Source organism: Onychostruthus taczanowskii, unplaced genomic scaffold, assembly GCF_017590055.1.
Source record: "Onychostruthus taczanowskii isolate IOZ18803 unplaced genomic scaffold, ASM1759005v1 scaffold26, whole genome shotgun sequence".
Taxonomy (NCBI): domain Eukaryota; kingdom Metazoa; phylum Chordata; class Aves; order Passeriformes; family Passeridae; genus Onychostruthus; species Onychostruthus taczanowskii.
The window spans coordinates 3,788,981-3,805,358 of record NW_024499906.1 but is presented as its reverse complement, the minus strand read 5'-3'; the positions used below and the strand labels follow the sequence as shown (position 1 = coordinate 3,805,358).

The 16,378-nt window shown below is 45.6% G+C and overlaps 1 protein-coding gene across 2 annotated transcripts; it reads right to left on the bottom strand.

The window, feature by feature from the left end:
- Positions 1-1,844: 1,844 nt before the first annotated feature.
- Positions 1,845-14,385, bottom strand: CNMD (chondromodulin). 2 transcript variants are annotated; one of them, XM_041407341.1, is made up of 7 exons: positions 14,314-14,385; positions 13,943-14,077; positions 11,395-11,535; positions 8,734-8,847; positions 5,949-6,102; positions 4,551-4,753; positions 1,845-2,116 (listed from the first exon to the last, which is right to left on the bottom strand). In XM_041407341.1, exons 1-7 carry the CDS (start codon positions 14,383-14,385, stop codon positions 1,901-1,903), a joined length of 1,035 nt encoding a protein of 344 aa, XP_041263275.1. In that variant the 3' UTR covers positions 1,845-1,900. The 2 variants fall into 2 exon arrangements, with proteins under 2 accessions (XP_041263275.1, XP_041263276.1); XM_041407342.1 differs by having other exon boundaries at positions 1,845-2,113.
- Between the last annotated feature and the right edge of the window lie 1,993 nt (positions 14,386-16,378).

Genomic DNA, 16,378 nt, shown 5'->3' with positions numbered 1-16,378 from the left:
CAAGATGCAAAAGAGAGCAACAGTCTAGTTCACACATACACACAGTCACATTTATCTCTCTCTGCCTCTGGTGTTTCACTTGCTGATGCCCTTCTTTCCCTCTTCAGACAGTTCTTGAATGAGTATGTGAAAGAATTGTTACACCTTCTACATTGAAAAAAGCACAGAAAGCAACTGGGTTTTTTTAAATGTGTTTGTTTAATCTGCAGTAAAAAAAAAAAGGAAACTGACTTTTCTAAGCCTATGATAGATGTACTTCTAAAACAACATAATGATCAAGGTCATTTTCAGTTTAAAAAGCAGAAACTCACATTTAACAGGCCTTGAAATCTCACTTTAAGAAGTTTATAATTTAAATATTTCAAAGCAAGTCTGTCCTTCAGATTAAGGGAAGGTGAAGTTTATACTAAAAAGCTACAATAGAACAAAATATTGAATTCTACTCTCATCTTATTCTCATTTAACACTTTGCTTTTTAGATATGCAGTTTAGCATTCCACATGAGGTTGTCTTTATTTTCTTTAAGCCATGATTATGTCAAATTAATTCCTCTTTTCTCTGTGTCACGCCGTGTTAATAACATTACTGGGCTTGCAACATCTCAAGAGCTGTTTAGTCACAAAAATGAATGCTCCAGAAAGCAGACTTTAAGAAAAGCTGAACCATTTTGTTAATAAAGATGATGTAGATGGCTCCATAAACTTGGAGGTAGGGTTCAAGATACATAGTATGGATAAAGGTGGTGTAATATCACTATTTTTGTTTTTCAAGGCTAGAAATACTACGTTGTTCCAGCTTTGAGTGTTTCAGCTTAGTACCTTCCTCAGACATTTAATGTGTAATGGGATCAATCCCAATAACTGCAGAGTTTGCCTCAGCAGAAAGGGTGAGGTGAGAAAGGAGAGGAAAAAAAAAAGGCTTTTCTTTTTTTTTTTCCCCCTCCCTTCTGGTAAACAGTTTCTCTTGTGGGGAAGGGATGTGAGCTTCAGCAAAGCTAAAGGAACTGGTGTGAATGGCTGCTATCCATGTGAAATAAAGAGGGGTTGTAATCTTGTGTTAGAAGTGTCTAGTTCAAGGATTTATAAATAACAGTGGCTGTTGCAGATTCTGAAGGGTCTTGAGACTCCTTGGTCTGTAACTGCATGTAAATACTTTTGCTGTAGTAGCTGGATAGCAGATACTTGTTAGACACTACAGTGGTATCATGGATACAGGATTCTTGATGCTGGGGCTTCTTTGATGTTGGGATGTGCAAAGGGTTTTGATTCTGCAGCCACTCACATTCCCTTCCACAGCTCCTTTTCCTGCTGTTTGTTTCCGATTTAGCACAATGTGCGCTTTCCCGTGTCCCCTGGAGCAGCTTTGTGGGAAAGGTATGCTGTAATTGGTTTATAACCATTCATAATGATCTGGCAACTCTGAATAGCAACAGGGAGCAACTTAAGTTGTGATTTATTTAAGTAAGTTACATGGATTAAAGGCACTCCCAAGTGTACAAGTTGAGCTAGTTGCTTAATTGGGTGTAAATTTTCACATATAGCTTGGAAAGAGAGGGGTTTGTTTTGAAATGCTTTATTTTGATGTACAGGCAAGCTTCTGGACTGCTAAACCAATTGTAAGCAAAGTTTAATATTGTCTTTTTTTGAGATGTCTCAATTTTTTAATTCAGCAAGTGCTAATATACCCTTGCTTCTTGTAAAGCTAATGGAATATTAACTTGGGATTTTAATTTGCAGTTGGAATATCTGACCTTGCTTTTGGTGCAGAAAAACAGGCTCTGATTTTGTAAGGCAGGATCAGTACTGCTGCTTTGGTTTTAGTCTTTTACCAGTTCATTGTATTCCTGCTTATTTTGTCAAGGCTCCAGTTTAGTTTTTTTTGTTTTGGTCAAGGGATTTTCTCACACAACGCCCATGATACGAGCAACCCACCAGCTGCAGGGCATGATGATGCGGCAGGCGGTGCGGCAGCCCTGGTAGTGGTAAGGCCACGGGTGGTAGCCCATGAGGGGCTCGCAGATCCGCTGGCACTGCGTGTAACTCCGCCGGCACTCAATGCAGCACACACCCAGGTGATCCAGCATGGGGTCAAAAGCCATCCCTTCACCTTCCTGCTGCTGGAATGTAAAATGTTAAATGTCATCCCAGTGTTCTCATTCTCATGGAATAGCAGAATACATCCATGCTCCCGTTAACCCCACAAAGGGTAAAACCTGCAGTCTTGGGCTGTGGAAATTGACAAAACTCCCACTTAGCGTCCCATGCTTTATTATTTTTTCTTTTGTCTTGCTCTCCTTGGCAGAAGTGTAGAATTGGTGCAATCACCCTTGCAAAATGGAAAGAACAACAGGCAGCTCTAACTTGAGTATTTTTATTCTACTGTCCTTGCAAAAGCTCCAGCAACAGTAAGCTCCTCCCAAACTTTAAATATTAGTGATGGAAATTATTTCAAGATACCTGAATCTTTCATGTAGGTGAGAATTCCTGAAATATATGATGTGGTTTTTATTACTAGTTTTAGATTCTGTATTTTAATGCTTTTTACAGCACTTTTAGGAAATTACTCCTCTGGTCCCCTGCAGTTTTCTGAGAATTTGGCTCGTCTCTGAGTCTGGTTCCTTCCCTCCCATCCCGCCACACGTAGGTGCATTGTTGACAGTGAGAATTGTGCCTGTTCTGCAGCTGACAGTAAGGAGTTAAATGGAGCAAAGCATGCACAAAATACCTAAAAGCCTTTACCCTTCAAAATTCCTTTCCTCATTTCTGGGGAAAAAAAGGTAACCTGATATTCTGCTTTTGGACACTTGGGTTGTTCTTTGCCCATTGGTGTTACTTCAAGAAAAGCAGCAGTAATGCACAAATGCTGAAGTACCAGTTATCTTTTTACCTAAGCATTTGTCATTCATTTTTGGAAAGTAGCAGCACAACAAAACAAGTGATACAGAAAGGTGCCAGCCCTTGTCTGGGCTTGTATAGGACATTAGTGACAGCTGGGTGTTTTTAGGGACCCCAGCAACTGCATCCCAGTCCTGAGAGTAGGCAAGATGTTTCCGTGGTCAGGATTCATCATCCTTGAATTCAGATGCTTGCACCATGAACATCACCTCACCTGAGCTCATCGAGAGTAGGCAAGATGTTTCCGTGGTCAGGATTCATCATCCTTGAATTCAGATGCTTGCCACCATGAACATCACCTGAGCTCATCATCCAGGCTCCACTTACAGTGAGTAAATAGCTCTAGGGAGGATTCATTTCATCCTTCAGGAAAGGCCTGGAGCATAATTAATGGTGCTTGTCAGTCCAGTGACTCGGTCTCTAAGAAAGCCTGGTGACAGGCATGGTGCAGTCGCTGTTGGTGGAACCCCACCCTGCAGGCTGAGGGAAGTCTGATGGCTGCATCTGTCTGGCTGTTCTCCATTTGGCCGGCTGCCCCCGGGCTGGAACAGCAGACCCGTGGCCGTTGTGCCTCCAGAGGCAGGGCATCTCAGACCTCATGGAGATGGTCACGTTAGTGGCTGTGAGGAGAAGCTACATTCCAGTGCCACTGATGCTTTACTGACCTCGTGAGAGTCGATTTAGATCCACTTTATTTGGAGTGATTAATTTAAGTTTAATTAAGGGATGTCAACTTGGCAGAATGCTGTCACAGTATAATGATCTCCTGCTGTTACATAAATGTCAAGTCAAAGCTGGGACTTACTTCCAGAGCAGGAGGCATTTATCTTGTGACAGTGTTGTATTAAAATGACTTACTCCTGCTGCACCCAATGGTGGGTGTAAATTGTCTGGCGCTGGTGCAGCAGACTGGAAGGTGCCTCCTGCACAGCCAGTGTTCCTGCAGCGTGGCAGAGGTGTTGGGACACAGCAGGACGGCTCCTCTGCTCTTTCTGGGGGCTGCTGCTTCTTGAAGGGTGAGAACAAGTTTTACGACAGTCATCCTCCACCCACTGCTGCTGTCTCAAAACAAATTCTTCTCTGTCAGGTTATTGCTAGTCTAGGATTGCTTACCCTCATAGAGAAGAGGCTGAGAAAGAAATTTATTTGCCTGAACATTTATCTCTTTGCACCCAGATGCTTCTGCTATGTTCCCCTGTAGCAGTCATGTCTGGTACTAATTTGTTTGAGAGCAAAGCATGTTTCTAGCTACTGGAGTCTCTTCACATAGTAAATGGTGGGTCTCAGCTGTCTGATCAAGACCAGCTTTGGTTTGTTTCTAGAAGGTGCTACCCTTGTCAGATCTCCAGTGCTGTTTCCATATGGATCTGGAAACCTCAAAAAGCAACTTGGCATCAACTTGCCTTAACCTTGTGACCTCAAGCACTTGTGCTTGTTTCAGACTTGTTTCAGAAATCTAAAACTGGGAGAAGAGGACAGAGGGAAGACATTTTTGAGCTTCTCAGGTGTTTTACCAGTCTAATATTTCCTAGAAAAGGTGAACAAGCAAAGACTGTGCAGATTAAATTAAAAAATAATTACAAGCCCCATATTACCAGTGTTACCTGTCCAACACAGTCCTGAGCTCTGAAGGAAGATTACAGTGCACATACTCACGTTGTATGGGTTGTCTGGATTAAATGTTTGATCAGTTTCTTGTCCCATTGGCCTGGTTTCATTAGCCTGGTGGCCAAGCTCTTGAGTCAGCTGCACGGTGCGTGACCTGGGGTTTACTTCTTCAGAAGCAGCTTCCAAGTCTTCCTCATCAAAGTTTGGTTCTGATTGGCGCTTGTTTCTCTTCATTTCTCTCCTCTGGTTATCTGAAGAAATAATCACTGAGGGACAGTCTTACCTTGAGTTACTGTAGTTATGACACTCTTACCATGAGTGTCATTGTAGTTACCTAATATTTCAGTGATTTCTTTAAATATTAAAAAAAAGAGAGGATGGAGGACAGAGAGAAAACTGAAACTGGGCCTTGGCAAACTTGCTGTGCATTGCCACGGGAGCTACTTGCCTTCCTATGTTGTGTCTGCAGCCAGTGCCAGTCCAAAGCAGTGTGATTGCCTTTCCCTTCCTCCCTCCTATCTCCTTGAGGCAAAATTTGAGATTTGTTCAGGGTTTTTGGACCCAGCCTGTAGTCACAAACCCAGCAGCAGTTTCCAGCACTAGCAAGACCAGCTGTTCACATCTCACATATTTTTAAAAATGCTTTTATGGCGGGATGATGCCCTGCTTTCAAGGATATCTGGTTCTGGACAGCTTTGATACTACTCTTTTGTTGCCCAGTGGGATATGCAAGATCATGAAGGGAAGTGGAAAATATTGGTAGCTTGGGTCCACAGGTGCTCTAAAATGTGGTAGTTTTTTTTCGCACGTGTTGTCCCACCCAAGTGTTCTGATATTAACTGGACCAAGGAGGAACAAACATTTTTGAGCCTTCTCTCCTTCTAAGCCTGGAAGTTACCTGGTGGAGTAGCCATCTTCCTGGTGACTCCTGAACACCTTTGCTAAGCTTGCCTATGGGCCCCAAGTTCAGAGCTGGGACTGCCCCAGGGTCTCATAAACCATCCACCAGCTGGCTGGCTTAAAGCATCTTCCTTCCACTCCACTGAATTCCTCTGGGGAAGCAGGGTAGAAAACAGGACAGGCTACGGTCTTGAATTCCTGGCCAGTGTTCCTGCTACCTGGTGCCACCTGCCTACACATTATGGGGGCTAGTTTAAGCTGTTGTCTTGTCTTTCTCTAGAAGGAGGCTGACCTCTCTGGAAATATTTAATCTCCTAGCAAGTCACCCACTTGGGCTATGCAAATTGTCTGAGTAAATACAAGGATGGAAAATATCTAGGGGATAACTCCAAACCCACAATCTTGGCACAAGCCCAGGAAGGTGTGGGCAAGGGAGCAAAGGAGTCTGGTTTCCCAGATGTGCTAGTTTCAGTAGCAAACCTGATGAAGGGAAGGCATTTAGATGAAGGGAGGGATAACATACTTTTCAAATAAAAGAAACGTTACCTTTGGGATATGTTGGTCGCAGCCAGAAAATTGGAAGATCCCTGCAAAGCTCTAAAATTTTGGGGCTTAGGAAGCTGTTATGCTTGATAGGCTCATCTGCAGCCACCCAGATAAGGGAGTTTTTGTCAAATCTCACAGGCATGATTTCATCTTCCTGCAAATAGAAGAGCATAAATCCTTTGCTGTTCAGCGAGCAGTCATGTGCCTGCTCGCTGCTAATTCTTGAGCACCAAACTGTATAATTATCCGCTGCAACTAATACTGAGCATCCCTCTATGTCGTGAATGTGAAGGAATCGTGCTGAGCCAAAGCCTGGGGAAGGGCTGCCTCCACTGAAATGAAGGGCAGAGCCACTGTCAGCTTTGCTGGGAATGTGATTTCACCCATCTCACTCCTAGAAGGCTTCTGCCCCATGCATGAGGGCTGGGTGTCAGAGGTCTCTGAGCCCAAAGCACCAGAATTTCAGGTGGTAGAAACCAAAGTTCTACCTCCTTCAGCAAAGCAGCAATGAAATACCAGCAAAACCCAAGTACCTCATTTCTTCTTATGCCTGTTCTCATTTGACATACTCCCACTGTATAACTCTATTTACAATGTGTGTATGGGGGGGTGAGGGGTGGAATCTTGTTCTAAAAGTTTTAGAGAGGATTATAGCTTGAGAACTGCTCCAGCTTCCAGTTTTAAGTCAATGTGATCGGTCTGATTAAAGGTCTTGTTTGGTAAAGCAATTCAATTGACCAAAAGCTTGAAGTGCAAGTTAAAGGAGCCTGTCTTTTTGAAGTGTACCCTGCAGGTTTTTGGTTCATATCTTCAAAGTAATGTAGGAAAATGCCAGTGATTGATTCTTTAAAGTTGTTAGTTCAAAGTATTATTTTACATAAAATGTGTAAGTATTTTATAGCAACGGTGAAATATTAAAAGAAAACTAACTTTTGAATCACGAAAACCAGCATGATTTCAAAGTTAGAATTCTAAATTGCTTTCATAAAAGTCATCAAGACTTGTTATATAACTGACTAAATCAATTTATTCCCTTGAGTTGTTGTTTCTTTAGTGTTTATTGATTTATTTTGTAGGTCTCAAGTGATTTAAGTTTGCTATCCAATCTGTCTACTGCTCTTTATTTACATTCTCCCACTTAAGCTTTTATCAACATCAGAAATATCTGACTCTAATTTTCAGAAACAAAAATATCCTTTGTTTCTGTTTGAAATGAGACTTGTGAGCAGCCAGAACTTGGGTATCTATAAAACTCATTTTACTCAACAATTTTTGTAGGTAGTGTTGCTATGATGCCCATTGTAGGAAAACAGCATATGCATACTTTCTCCTAAATACTTCCGGAATATATCGGAGAGATTACTTGGCCTAGAAAAATAAATACTACTTTGCCATTCCTGTAGTACATCTGGCCTGGAAAATCGAGTGACAGGGAAAAGTTAATGTCTTAGTGGTAGCACTAAGCTGCTTGGTGCGTGTGATTCATTGCAACAGTTACACAGGTGATGCATCTTGGGAGAAGATGCACAAAAAACAGGACAAGGAAATAGTTTTACTGTCAGCAGGTAGAATTAGAAGTAAGTGTTTGATTATTTAGGATAATCTCTTCAGGTCTGTGACTTTGTTTTTACAAAAAGATAAAAAATTCAATCTTTGACTTCAAGCAATAGCACTAATTAAGTCAAGGCCCGCTGCCTTTAAAATAAGGCAAGGCAGGAAAGATAGAACTCTCTCTCTGGAATTCGTGCAAGTTCTCTTTCCCATCATGGGGAAAATCCTGCCAGTGTCAGGAGGCTTTGTAACATTTGTCAGCTTTTCTGACTCTATTAGGAGTGATCTTTTTCCCCTTAATTTTAAAGCAGATGTTCAGGAGTCACAGCACCACGGCAGGGAGGTGCAACCGTAACAGCACCTCTCTCCCCACTAATTGTATCTTGCTTTTGTTCTCCCAGGAGCAGAGCAAACCCAGGGAAAGGGGCTGTGGATCTCCTGTGCTCTCCTGCCAGTGACTGAGCCTCCAGCAGCATCCAGGCTCTGCTGGACTCAAGTCACTGGAGCCACTCCTGTGTGAGCAATAAGTTTGGGGTCTGAGCTCTGGGAAACTTGGGCTTTGAGCACGTCAAGCAATCAGCTTCTTGGGCAAATGTGAGGCTTGGTGGTATCCGGGGTAGAACTGCAGCTTCTGTGCTGGTTGTGATGCAAATTCTAGTTAATGTAAAATGAAATTTTATTTTTTTGCTAAGAAGGCAAAGTCATATTTTTTAGAAGAAATTATTTCTTGTGAGTTATTTTAATTTTTGCCATGTTTTCCACAATTCCGTTTTACTGATTAGAGTGATGGAGTTCATGCTTGTGCTCAAGAGCATTCATGGATATCTCCTGGCATCCACCACAGTCCTCCTTTGCATTGACTACTTCCTCGCCCTCCCTTCCAGCCTTGTGCACAGCCTGGTCTCAGGCAGGTGCTCTTGTCACGGAGATCTCCTGTGGATCTGGCAGAAATCAGTCTGTGGCTTCCACACTTACTAATCTGCAACCTCTCACCATGTCCCTGGACACAGTGACATGTCTGACACCAATCTTGTTTTTCTTACCTTTCAACCTTTCTTACCCTTCAACTCCTTGCAACCAGTCAATGACTCCTCAGCTATCCTACCCTATGTTTAACAACCCTACCATGAGCCAGAGTGGCTTCCAAATGCCATTTTAATTTGTATTTAAGTACCTCCTTTAGGCTCTCTCTATACAAAGATTAGTTTAAAAAAACCAACAAACTACCCCTTACCAGCTCAGATGAGAGGCTCGCTTTAGCCATAGCATCAACTTCAGGGATGTGGGCTTTTGGCTGAGCTTTGATGTAGCATTTTTCTCCTTCAGCAAAACGGATCCCAGTTATGCCCTGCAAAAGCAGAAGGCAGGGGGTTGTGCACAGCCCTCCAGCTCCTCACCACCCCCAACAAAGTGCCTCAGCTCTGCTAAAATTGCCACTGAATTTTCAGTCTGAAGGTTAACCTTATTTAAAACCAGAAGCCATAAAACACTCTTCCCTTCATCATTTTAGCTTCACAATTTTGGTCAAATTGGTCTAGAAGTTTTTGCGTGATTTCTGAAAGTGGGGGGGTGTTTTATGTAAGTGTTCCCATGCAGGCTGTAGGCTACTTGGAGTACCTCTGTTAAGGAATTAGTTGACATGATTTGAACTGTAACTTAGCACCTAACGTAGGCAGTCTTGAAATTGTGCTAGCTGGTGGCATGGTACCCTTGTGACACAGTTTTACAAAAATGTGGGGGCAGTTTGGTTCAGTCTGTACAATTAAGTGACTGTGACAGCAAAGGGAAGTTTGTGACGGGCAGTTTGGTGCAGAAATCTGTGTGGGACTTCATCTGGCCTCCTAGAGTGAAATGCAATTGCATAAACTGTGTTTAGTTTTAAGCAAGAGAAATGCAATTGCATAAACTGTGTTTAGTTTTAAGCAAGAGAAGGAGCAAGTCTCCTTCCAGCCCTGTGCCAGCACCTCGAGCATCAACATCTTGCCATTGTAGTTTCTATGGTTCTACTGTAGGTTTTCGGTATCCATAAAAGAGCTCTCTTCTACATTAGAAATTTAGATAAATTTGGATTTTTGTGTTTTTCATGTGGGTGAAAAAGCTCCAATCAGCCACCTAAATATAATTACCTAGTGCCCTTTAAGTTGTGCTGGTTTTCTGCCTGGCCTCTAGCTGCCAGGGGAAAGAGGTGTGGGTGTCAGCATGACCCCTCTCATCTGCCCTGAAGGGGTATCACGGATGCCTTTGTGTGCAATTTTGGGTGCCACACTGAAAGACATTAAACTGTTAGGGTGTGTCCAAAGGAGGGCAATGAAGATGGTGAAGGGCCTTGAGAGGAAACTGTATGAGGGATGGCTGAGGGCTGTTCAGCCTGGAGGAGACTGAGGGGAGACCTTGTTGCAGTTAGGGGAAGAGGAGGGCAGACACTGTGGTGAAAATGACAGGATCCAAGGGAATGGCCTGAAGTTGTGTCAGGGGAGGTTCAGGTTGGATAGCAGGAAAAGGTTCTTCACCCAGAGGGTGGTTGGGCACTGGAACAGCTCCCCAGGAAAGTGGTCACAGCACCAGCCTGACAGAGACCAAGAAGCATTCAGACAATGCTCTCAGGCACATGGTGTGACTCTTGGGGATGGTCTTGTGCCAGGAGTCTGACCCAATGATCCTTGTGGATCCCTTCCAACTCGACACATTGTGATGCAGTGCAGCATGAGATGGATGGTACTGGGGCACCTGAGCCATGTCCTGTGTGTCTGCAGTCTTGTGTAGCTGCACACACCCCCTTCACAACAAAATGACTAGTAAAAGCAGTGACAGAGGAGATGGCTATGCAAGGATGTGTGCATTAGGACACAAGGCTTTGTGGTGTACCAGGTGTTCTAGGAGTACCCTAATATTGCCAAATCCAAGCCTTCTCTGACCATGCAGTCGTTCTGGCAGTGCCAGTCAATCTAGAACTGCTAATGTAAATACCAGTCTGTTGGAAGCACATCTCTTCAGCTGCTTTCTCCTTTGTGTGCATTCTTGGCTGAAAACCCAAGTGGCATCATCCTTTTGCTGAGGCTGTCCCTGGCCCTCTGTAATTACAAGCAGGCACCGTCCCTGGGAGGTCCTGTGAGCTGGTTGGTGTTAGGAGCTGATTCATAACCTGGTTGTGACAGGCAGTATCTCACCAGCAACACACGTGGAGGAAACATGAGTTCAGCATCTCTCCGGTGGACTGGTGCTTTTGTGCAGATGTGAAATGGCAAATGAGAAGGGCTCACTGTGGATGCTCCTACTCAGCTGCCAATAATGTTGCTATGGTGATGCTAATGGGAGTTGCATAAAGGCAGAACCACAGCTGTTGGGAAAGTTGGGGTCCAGCATCTTTTGGCATGGATTCATTTGTTCTGCAAAGGAAGCTCCCAAAGTCAAGCACTGCAGAGTGGGCTTTCCTTGGTGTCTCCTTGTCTTACTGTATTGACCCTCTGCTCCTCAAACAGGTGTTTGGGGGAGGTGTTTCTGCCAGTTCACACCACTTGAAGTCAGGTGAGGGTTGTGTCACCGCCTGACAGAATGTTCTTCTAGTAGGACCCCAAGGTCACATGTCACATTTCTGCTCAGCGGTTTGAAAATGCAAAGTATTTACATGAAGTCAAACCTGACGCAGCCTAATCCACACCACTTCCTGGAGTGGTACCTGGCATGGCTGATCTCCAAAAAGCACTTAGATTTTTGTTTTGGAAGAAACTGCCTGTCTCCCTGAGAATGCAAGCCAGGAGAGCAAAAATGTCTGCGTGGATGGTTGGAGGCTGGAACCTGAGGCTAAGTGGGGCAGAGAAGTCAGGGCAGAACAAGGTGTCCTTAAGAGTCCAGCACTGGAGTGTGTTCCATGAAGGACAAGAGTGGCACTACTTACGATCTGAAAATCATGGACTTCAACTGCCTCTTCACTCCCGCTTCCTGTTTTGAATGTCTCTAAGTTGTTTCCAGCATCTATTTCCATTGATCCATCTTGTACTTTTCCATTAATGCTCATAGTATAGTGAACGTTGTACACCTGGAATCAATAAAAGAGCGGTAGCACATGCCAGTAATTACTTATTGCCTTCCTCCTACACCAGGCAATGGGTCAATCTGACTCTCATATCCCTATTTAGCTCCTAAATTTTGCTGCTGCAGGCATTTGATAACCCTCCAACAACCAACACTGCACTACTTCAGCATTAGGTCCGGCTGGCAGTGGGGCAGCCAGCCCTGAGAGGTTGTTTGGCCTCCATCCTTGGAAGTTTTCACAGCCTGACTGGATAAAGCCCTGAGCAACCATCTCTGACCCCACAGCTGTCCCTGCTCTGAGCATCAGGTAGGACTAGAGACCTGAGATCCCCCTTCCAGGGAGTGCTTATAGTTTTACTTCAAAACCAACATGGGGTGAGTCCACACCCATGTTCACTCTGACCTAAAAACCTTCTTCTAGGACAGTTTAGGAATTGCTTGTTATGCTGGCATGATTCCCAAAGGACAGCAGGCGTGAATGTCCTACTCTGAAGGAGGCCAACCTCTGTTTATCTCTTAGGATGTTCTGCTGAGGCACAGGAAAACAGGTTCCTCTTGAATACGAACACACTTCCCAGCTTGTAATGGATGTGAACTTTGTTTAAATTGGATCTGAAGTTGTATAGGCTTGTATTTTCCTTGTCAGCATATTTGCCCTTATCCTATTTTCAATGAGGAGAGCTACAGCATGGTTGTATTTGCTGGAGAACCACAATCTGTGGAGGGGTTTTGTGATTCTCCTGTGCAGCTCTGCTAAAAGTGCTGCACAAGCAGTTTATTTTGGGTCTTAAAAAAGCCTTTACAGCATATTAATGAAAAATTTACACTGACAGCTAGAGACAAATTTCTTCTTCTCTCACCTTCGCTCAGGGAAGTCTAAGGTGCTAAAGATTTATGGTTCCTCAGTTATACACAGCCACTCCCATATTTCTGCTTTCTAGGACTCCTGTTGAACGTGGCCCATAAAACCAGACCAGTGTATGTGGTCTCCCCCTGACAGGGGCTGAGCTAGAGTTGAGACTTTGATACTCCTGTCATCTAGGGAAGAATTTAAAGATATAAAATAAAACCAAGAATTTAAAAATTGCATTAGTTTTTTTTTTAATTAATTACTCTGGATATAATTTTTGCAGTTGCTTCCTAAACATTTGCAACTCAAGTACAGCTTTCTGAGTTTGAAGGCAGCTTGGAAAAATAACTCTCAGCTTTCCCAGTGTCTTCACCTGGAGAGCAGCTTTGAACCTTAATGGAAACTATGAATGTGACATATTTTGTATGGCTAAATTTAGATGACAGGAGCATTAAAAAAGGGAAACATTGTCTTGTACTCCACAAATGCACCTACCTGCTCAGAGCTGAAAGCACTGTCCCCTGCCTGTGCCACCATTTGCATCCCTCTCCCTTTGCAAAAGCCTTGCTTTAGAGAAGCACACGGTTCTTGCAGCACGTCTTAGAGGTCAGCAATGTGTCCTGTCTTCTTGCTGTAAAACCTTGTACTTTTCTTTCTGATTATCTGAATTATCCTTATGTGTAGGGGTGTATCTCACAGGGCCATGGCTCCTGGAATTCACACAAGGCTCTCCTTGATGAGGGCTGGCGTGTGGCCAGAGGCAGTACAAAACTTCCAAAGTAAATTCAAGGGTACTAATTTAATTTATGGAGAAGGGTACATTCATGTGTGTACCATCATGTTTCAAATATGTTTCTTTCTGTTTACACAAATTCTGTGTAAACAGAAAGAAAAGTTAATCTGTAAACATGTTCTAACGCTCTTAAGTTTGGGTCTTTAACTGATCACCAGCTTCTCAGTTTCAATCTTTGCATAAAGCGTTTCTCATGTACCCCAGAAACTGTAAATAATAAAACTTAACTTTAAAAATTGCTCCACAGCTGCAAACCTAAGTGTATGCACAGTCATACAAAGCACCAGAACGAATGGTGCCTGTTAATGGGTTAATTATAGCATTACATACTTGAGAGTCCAGGTAGAATCTGGACTGAGAATGCAGATGCTATGAAAAAAGAATTTACACATTTCAATGTTTTTTTGTCCTGAGAGCTGGAGTTTTCCCAGCTTGTGAATCTCTGGGGACTTGCTGGGGTTTGAGTTCACTGAGGATTTGTGAGCAGAAATCAATGCAGAGTCTGTGCTCTCAAAGATGTGTTTCGTCTTCGCTAATAAATGTGCTTCCAGGAAGCTCCATCCACACAGCTACCAAAGACAGCGATTATAGGTTTGGGTTTGTAGGTGTTTGGGATTTTTGAAAGGAAAAAAATCTACAGGTCTTCTTAAAGACCTCTTATAGACCTCGCCAGGAGCGCTTCCAGCCCGTGCCTCTCCGTCGGTGCGAGAGCTCCCCGCCCACGCGGCCCCGGTCGGAGGTGCCCCGGGGCCGGCCCGGCGCGCTCACCTGCCGCTCCGTGGCTTTCCAGAAGTAGAAGGCGCCGATGGCCCCGGCCAGCAGCAGGAGGGCCCCGGCGATCAGCACCGCGGCCCCGGCCTTCAGCAGCCGCCCCGGCCCGGGGGGCGCGGCCGCCGCGTACGCCTGCGGAGAGCGCGGGTGGCAGCAGGGACAGGGCACGGACCCCCGGCCGGACCCGACCCGACCCGACCCGTTTTGTCCCGTTCCGTCCCGCTACACTGCGACCTGTCTCGGCCCCACCCGTTCCCCACAGTCCCAACCCGTCCCGTCTCGACTCGCTGGGTCCCGTTCCATCCCAACTCATGCCCCTTTCTCCCGCTCCCACCCTGTTCCGCCCGGTGCCTGCCGGCAGCACTCACGGGGGGCAGGCACAGCTCCACATCGTCGGGCCCCACTCGGGCGATCGGCACCTTCTCGGAGCCCTCTGCCATGGCTGCCGCGGGAGGGAGAGCTGCCCGGCCCCGGCCCCGGCCCCGGCCCGGGCCCCGGCGGGGCTGCACCGCCCCGGCCCGGGCCCGCCCCGCTCCCGGCCCCGGCCCGCGGGGAGGGCAGCACCGCCCAGCCCCGGGCACAATGAGCCCCTTGAGCTGCCCGGCAGCCGGCGGAGCTCCGCGGGGCTGTGTCCCCCTGCCCCATCGCCGTCCCCTCCAAGAGACCCCTGGGTATCGTCTCCAACTTCCCTCCTTCCCGAGGGGGTCGGAGGTGTAGAGGACACGCACCCCCCGCACGCCGTGGCGGAGGAGAGGGGTACCCCGTCAGACAGACGGCCGTCATGAAAAAAAAAAATCTTTTAAAATAGAACAACGTGTTAACTGATTTTTTACACTTGACACAGGAATTTACAGGCGCTGGAGCTGACAAACTGCTGGTCGATGACTGCTCCACAAAACACCTCGCTGACTGGCACAGCCCAACACCTCCGGCTGAGCCCCGTGTCCAAGCTGGGGACAACCATGCTAATATTGTACATGGCAAGCTTTTAAAGGCTACAACTGGCTATGTGTGTCTATCCGTGTGTCTATCCATGTGTCTGTCCATGTCTGTGTTTCCTTCACGCCCCTTATGGATGTCCTGCCTGTACTTACATACACATGACAGTGTGTGCACGCTTTGATGCTGGCAAATAAACTGTGCTGGACCCCTTTGGGGCTGATGGTGTAAAACACAAAGCACAGCATCCTTTGTGAGGCTGGAAACTGAGACACAGACACCAGCTGCAAAAGGAGTGTGATGGGGGCATGGGTCTGAGTTGTGCCCCCTCCTGCCCTGGCCTGCCCTGCCCTTCTTGCTCGGTGGCCCCGCTCCAGTTACCCAGACAGGCAGCAGTGGGGGGGTTCATGTGGGGAAACCCTGCTGCATGGGGCCCATCTCACCCCAGAGGAGGGCCTACACCAACCAGCTCTGCTGCAGCAATGTTTTTTTTTCAAAGTACATGTCTCTACTTATTTTTCTCTTCCCCTTTCTTCTCCATTTTGCTCATCTGGCAGGTTGTTCAGTTGTTGCACACTACTGATATGTTCCCCCTGCCATCTTAGAATTTCTGGGATATTGATAGTGGAAGCCAGCTGGTGACCTTGTCCCACCGTGGCTCGTCCCACAAAAGGAAAGTCTGGCCCCCACTGTTGATTGCCTACACCTGATACTCCTCTGTGCCACACTCTGTAACAGCAAAAATCTTTGTTTTTCCATGACTGAATCATCCCCTTAGCTGAGTTAACCAGTAGTTGAAAACCCATCATCAGGCACTGCAAAAGCAGAGAAAGCTCAGGCTCTCCTGACCACCTTGTGTTTGCTTGCTTGGGGACTGAATCCCAGAGACATACAATTCCCATTTTCCTCCCCTTCAACCTAAATTCATCCTTTCCGTCGATTACTGTCGTTAACGATCAGACCTTCAACCAAAATTTAACGGGCATAGTTGCTGCTGAAAATAAACACAATCACAGCTCATTAAATCAAAAGCAAAACCCACTGTGCAACTTCCTAAACTAGGACATATTCCAACCCGCTCTTGAATGACATACTGTGGTAGTTCGGGCTAATAATAAGATTATGATCCTCTTCATTAGCAAGTATTTTGTTACACCAAAAATCTCGTGAATGGATATGTCTATCTTGGCAAAATGTGAGAATCCCAGCCTTTGATCTCAAACCTTCATTTAGCATCTCTGCTTTAAAAAGACAGATTTATTTTAAGGTCCCTGTGCTTTTCTCCCATGGGAAAATGTGCCAGGGAAGGAGTGCTTGCCCAGGAAGAGCTGCTGCTCACAGGGGTTCAGCTTGTTTGAGCTGCTTCCCTGGGACTAAGGAGAGGAAGCTGCTGTCCCTCCCATCCTGGCATGAATCTGAGTGCCCAGTGGCTCCTTTCTTGGGAGGTGACTGGAAGGACAGAGGGAGGCTGAGCTGTTTTGTCTGGCAAAAGTG

Coding starts and splice junctions, on each gene's coding strand:
- CNMD (XM_041407341.1), bottom strand. CDS start 14,385: ATGGCAGAGGGCTCCGAGAAGGTGCCGATCGCCCGAGTGGGGCCCGAC. Junction 8,848..11,394: donor AAGTCCATGATTTTCAGATC/GTAAGTAGTGCC, acceptor CTGCTTTTGCAG/GGCATAACTGGGATCCGTTT. Junction 6,103..8,733: donor CGAGCCTCTCATCTGAGCTG/GTAAGGGGTAGT, acceptor TTCTATTTGCAG/GAAGATGAAATCATGCCTGT.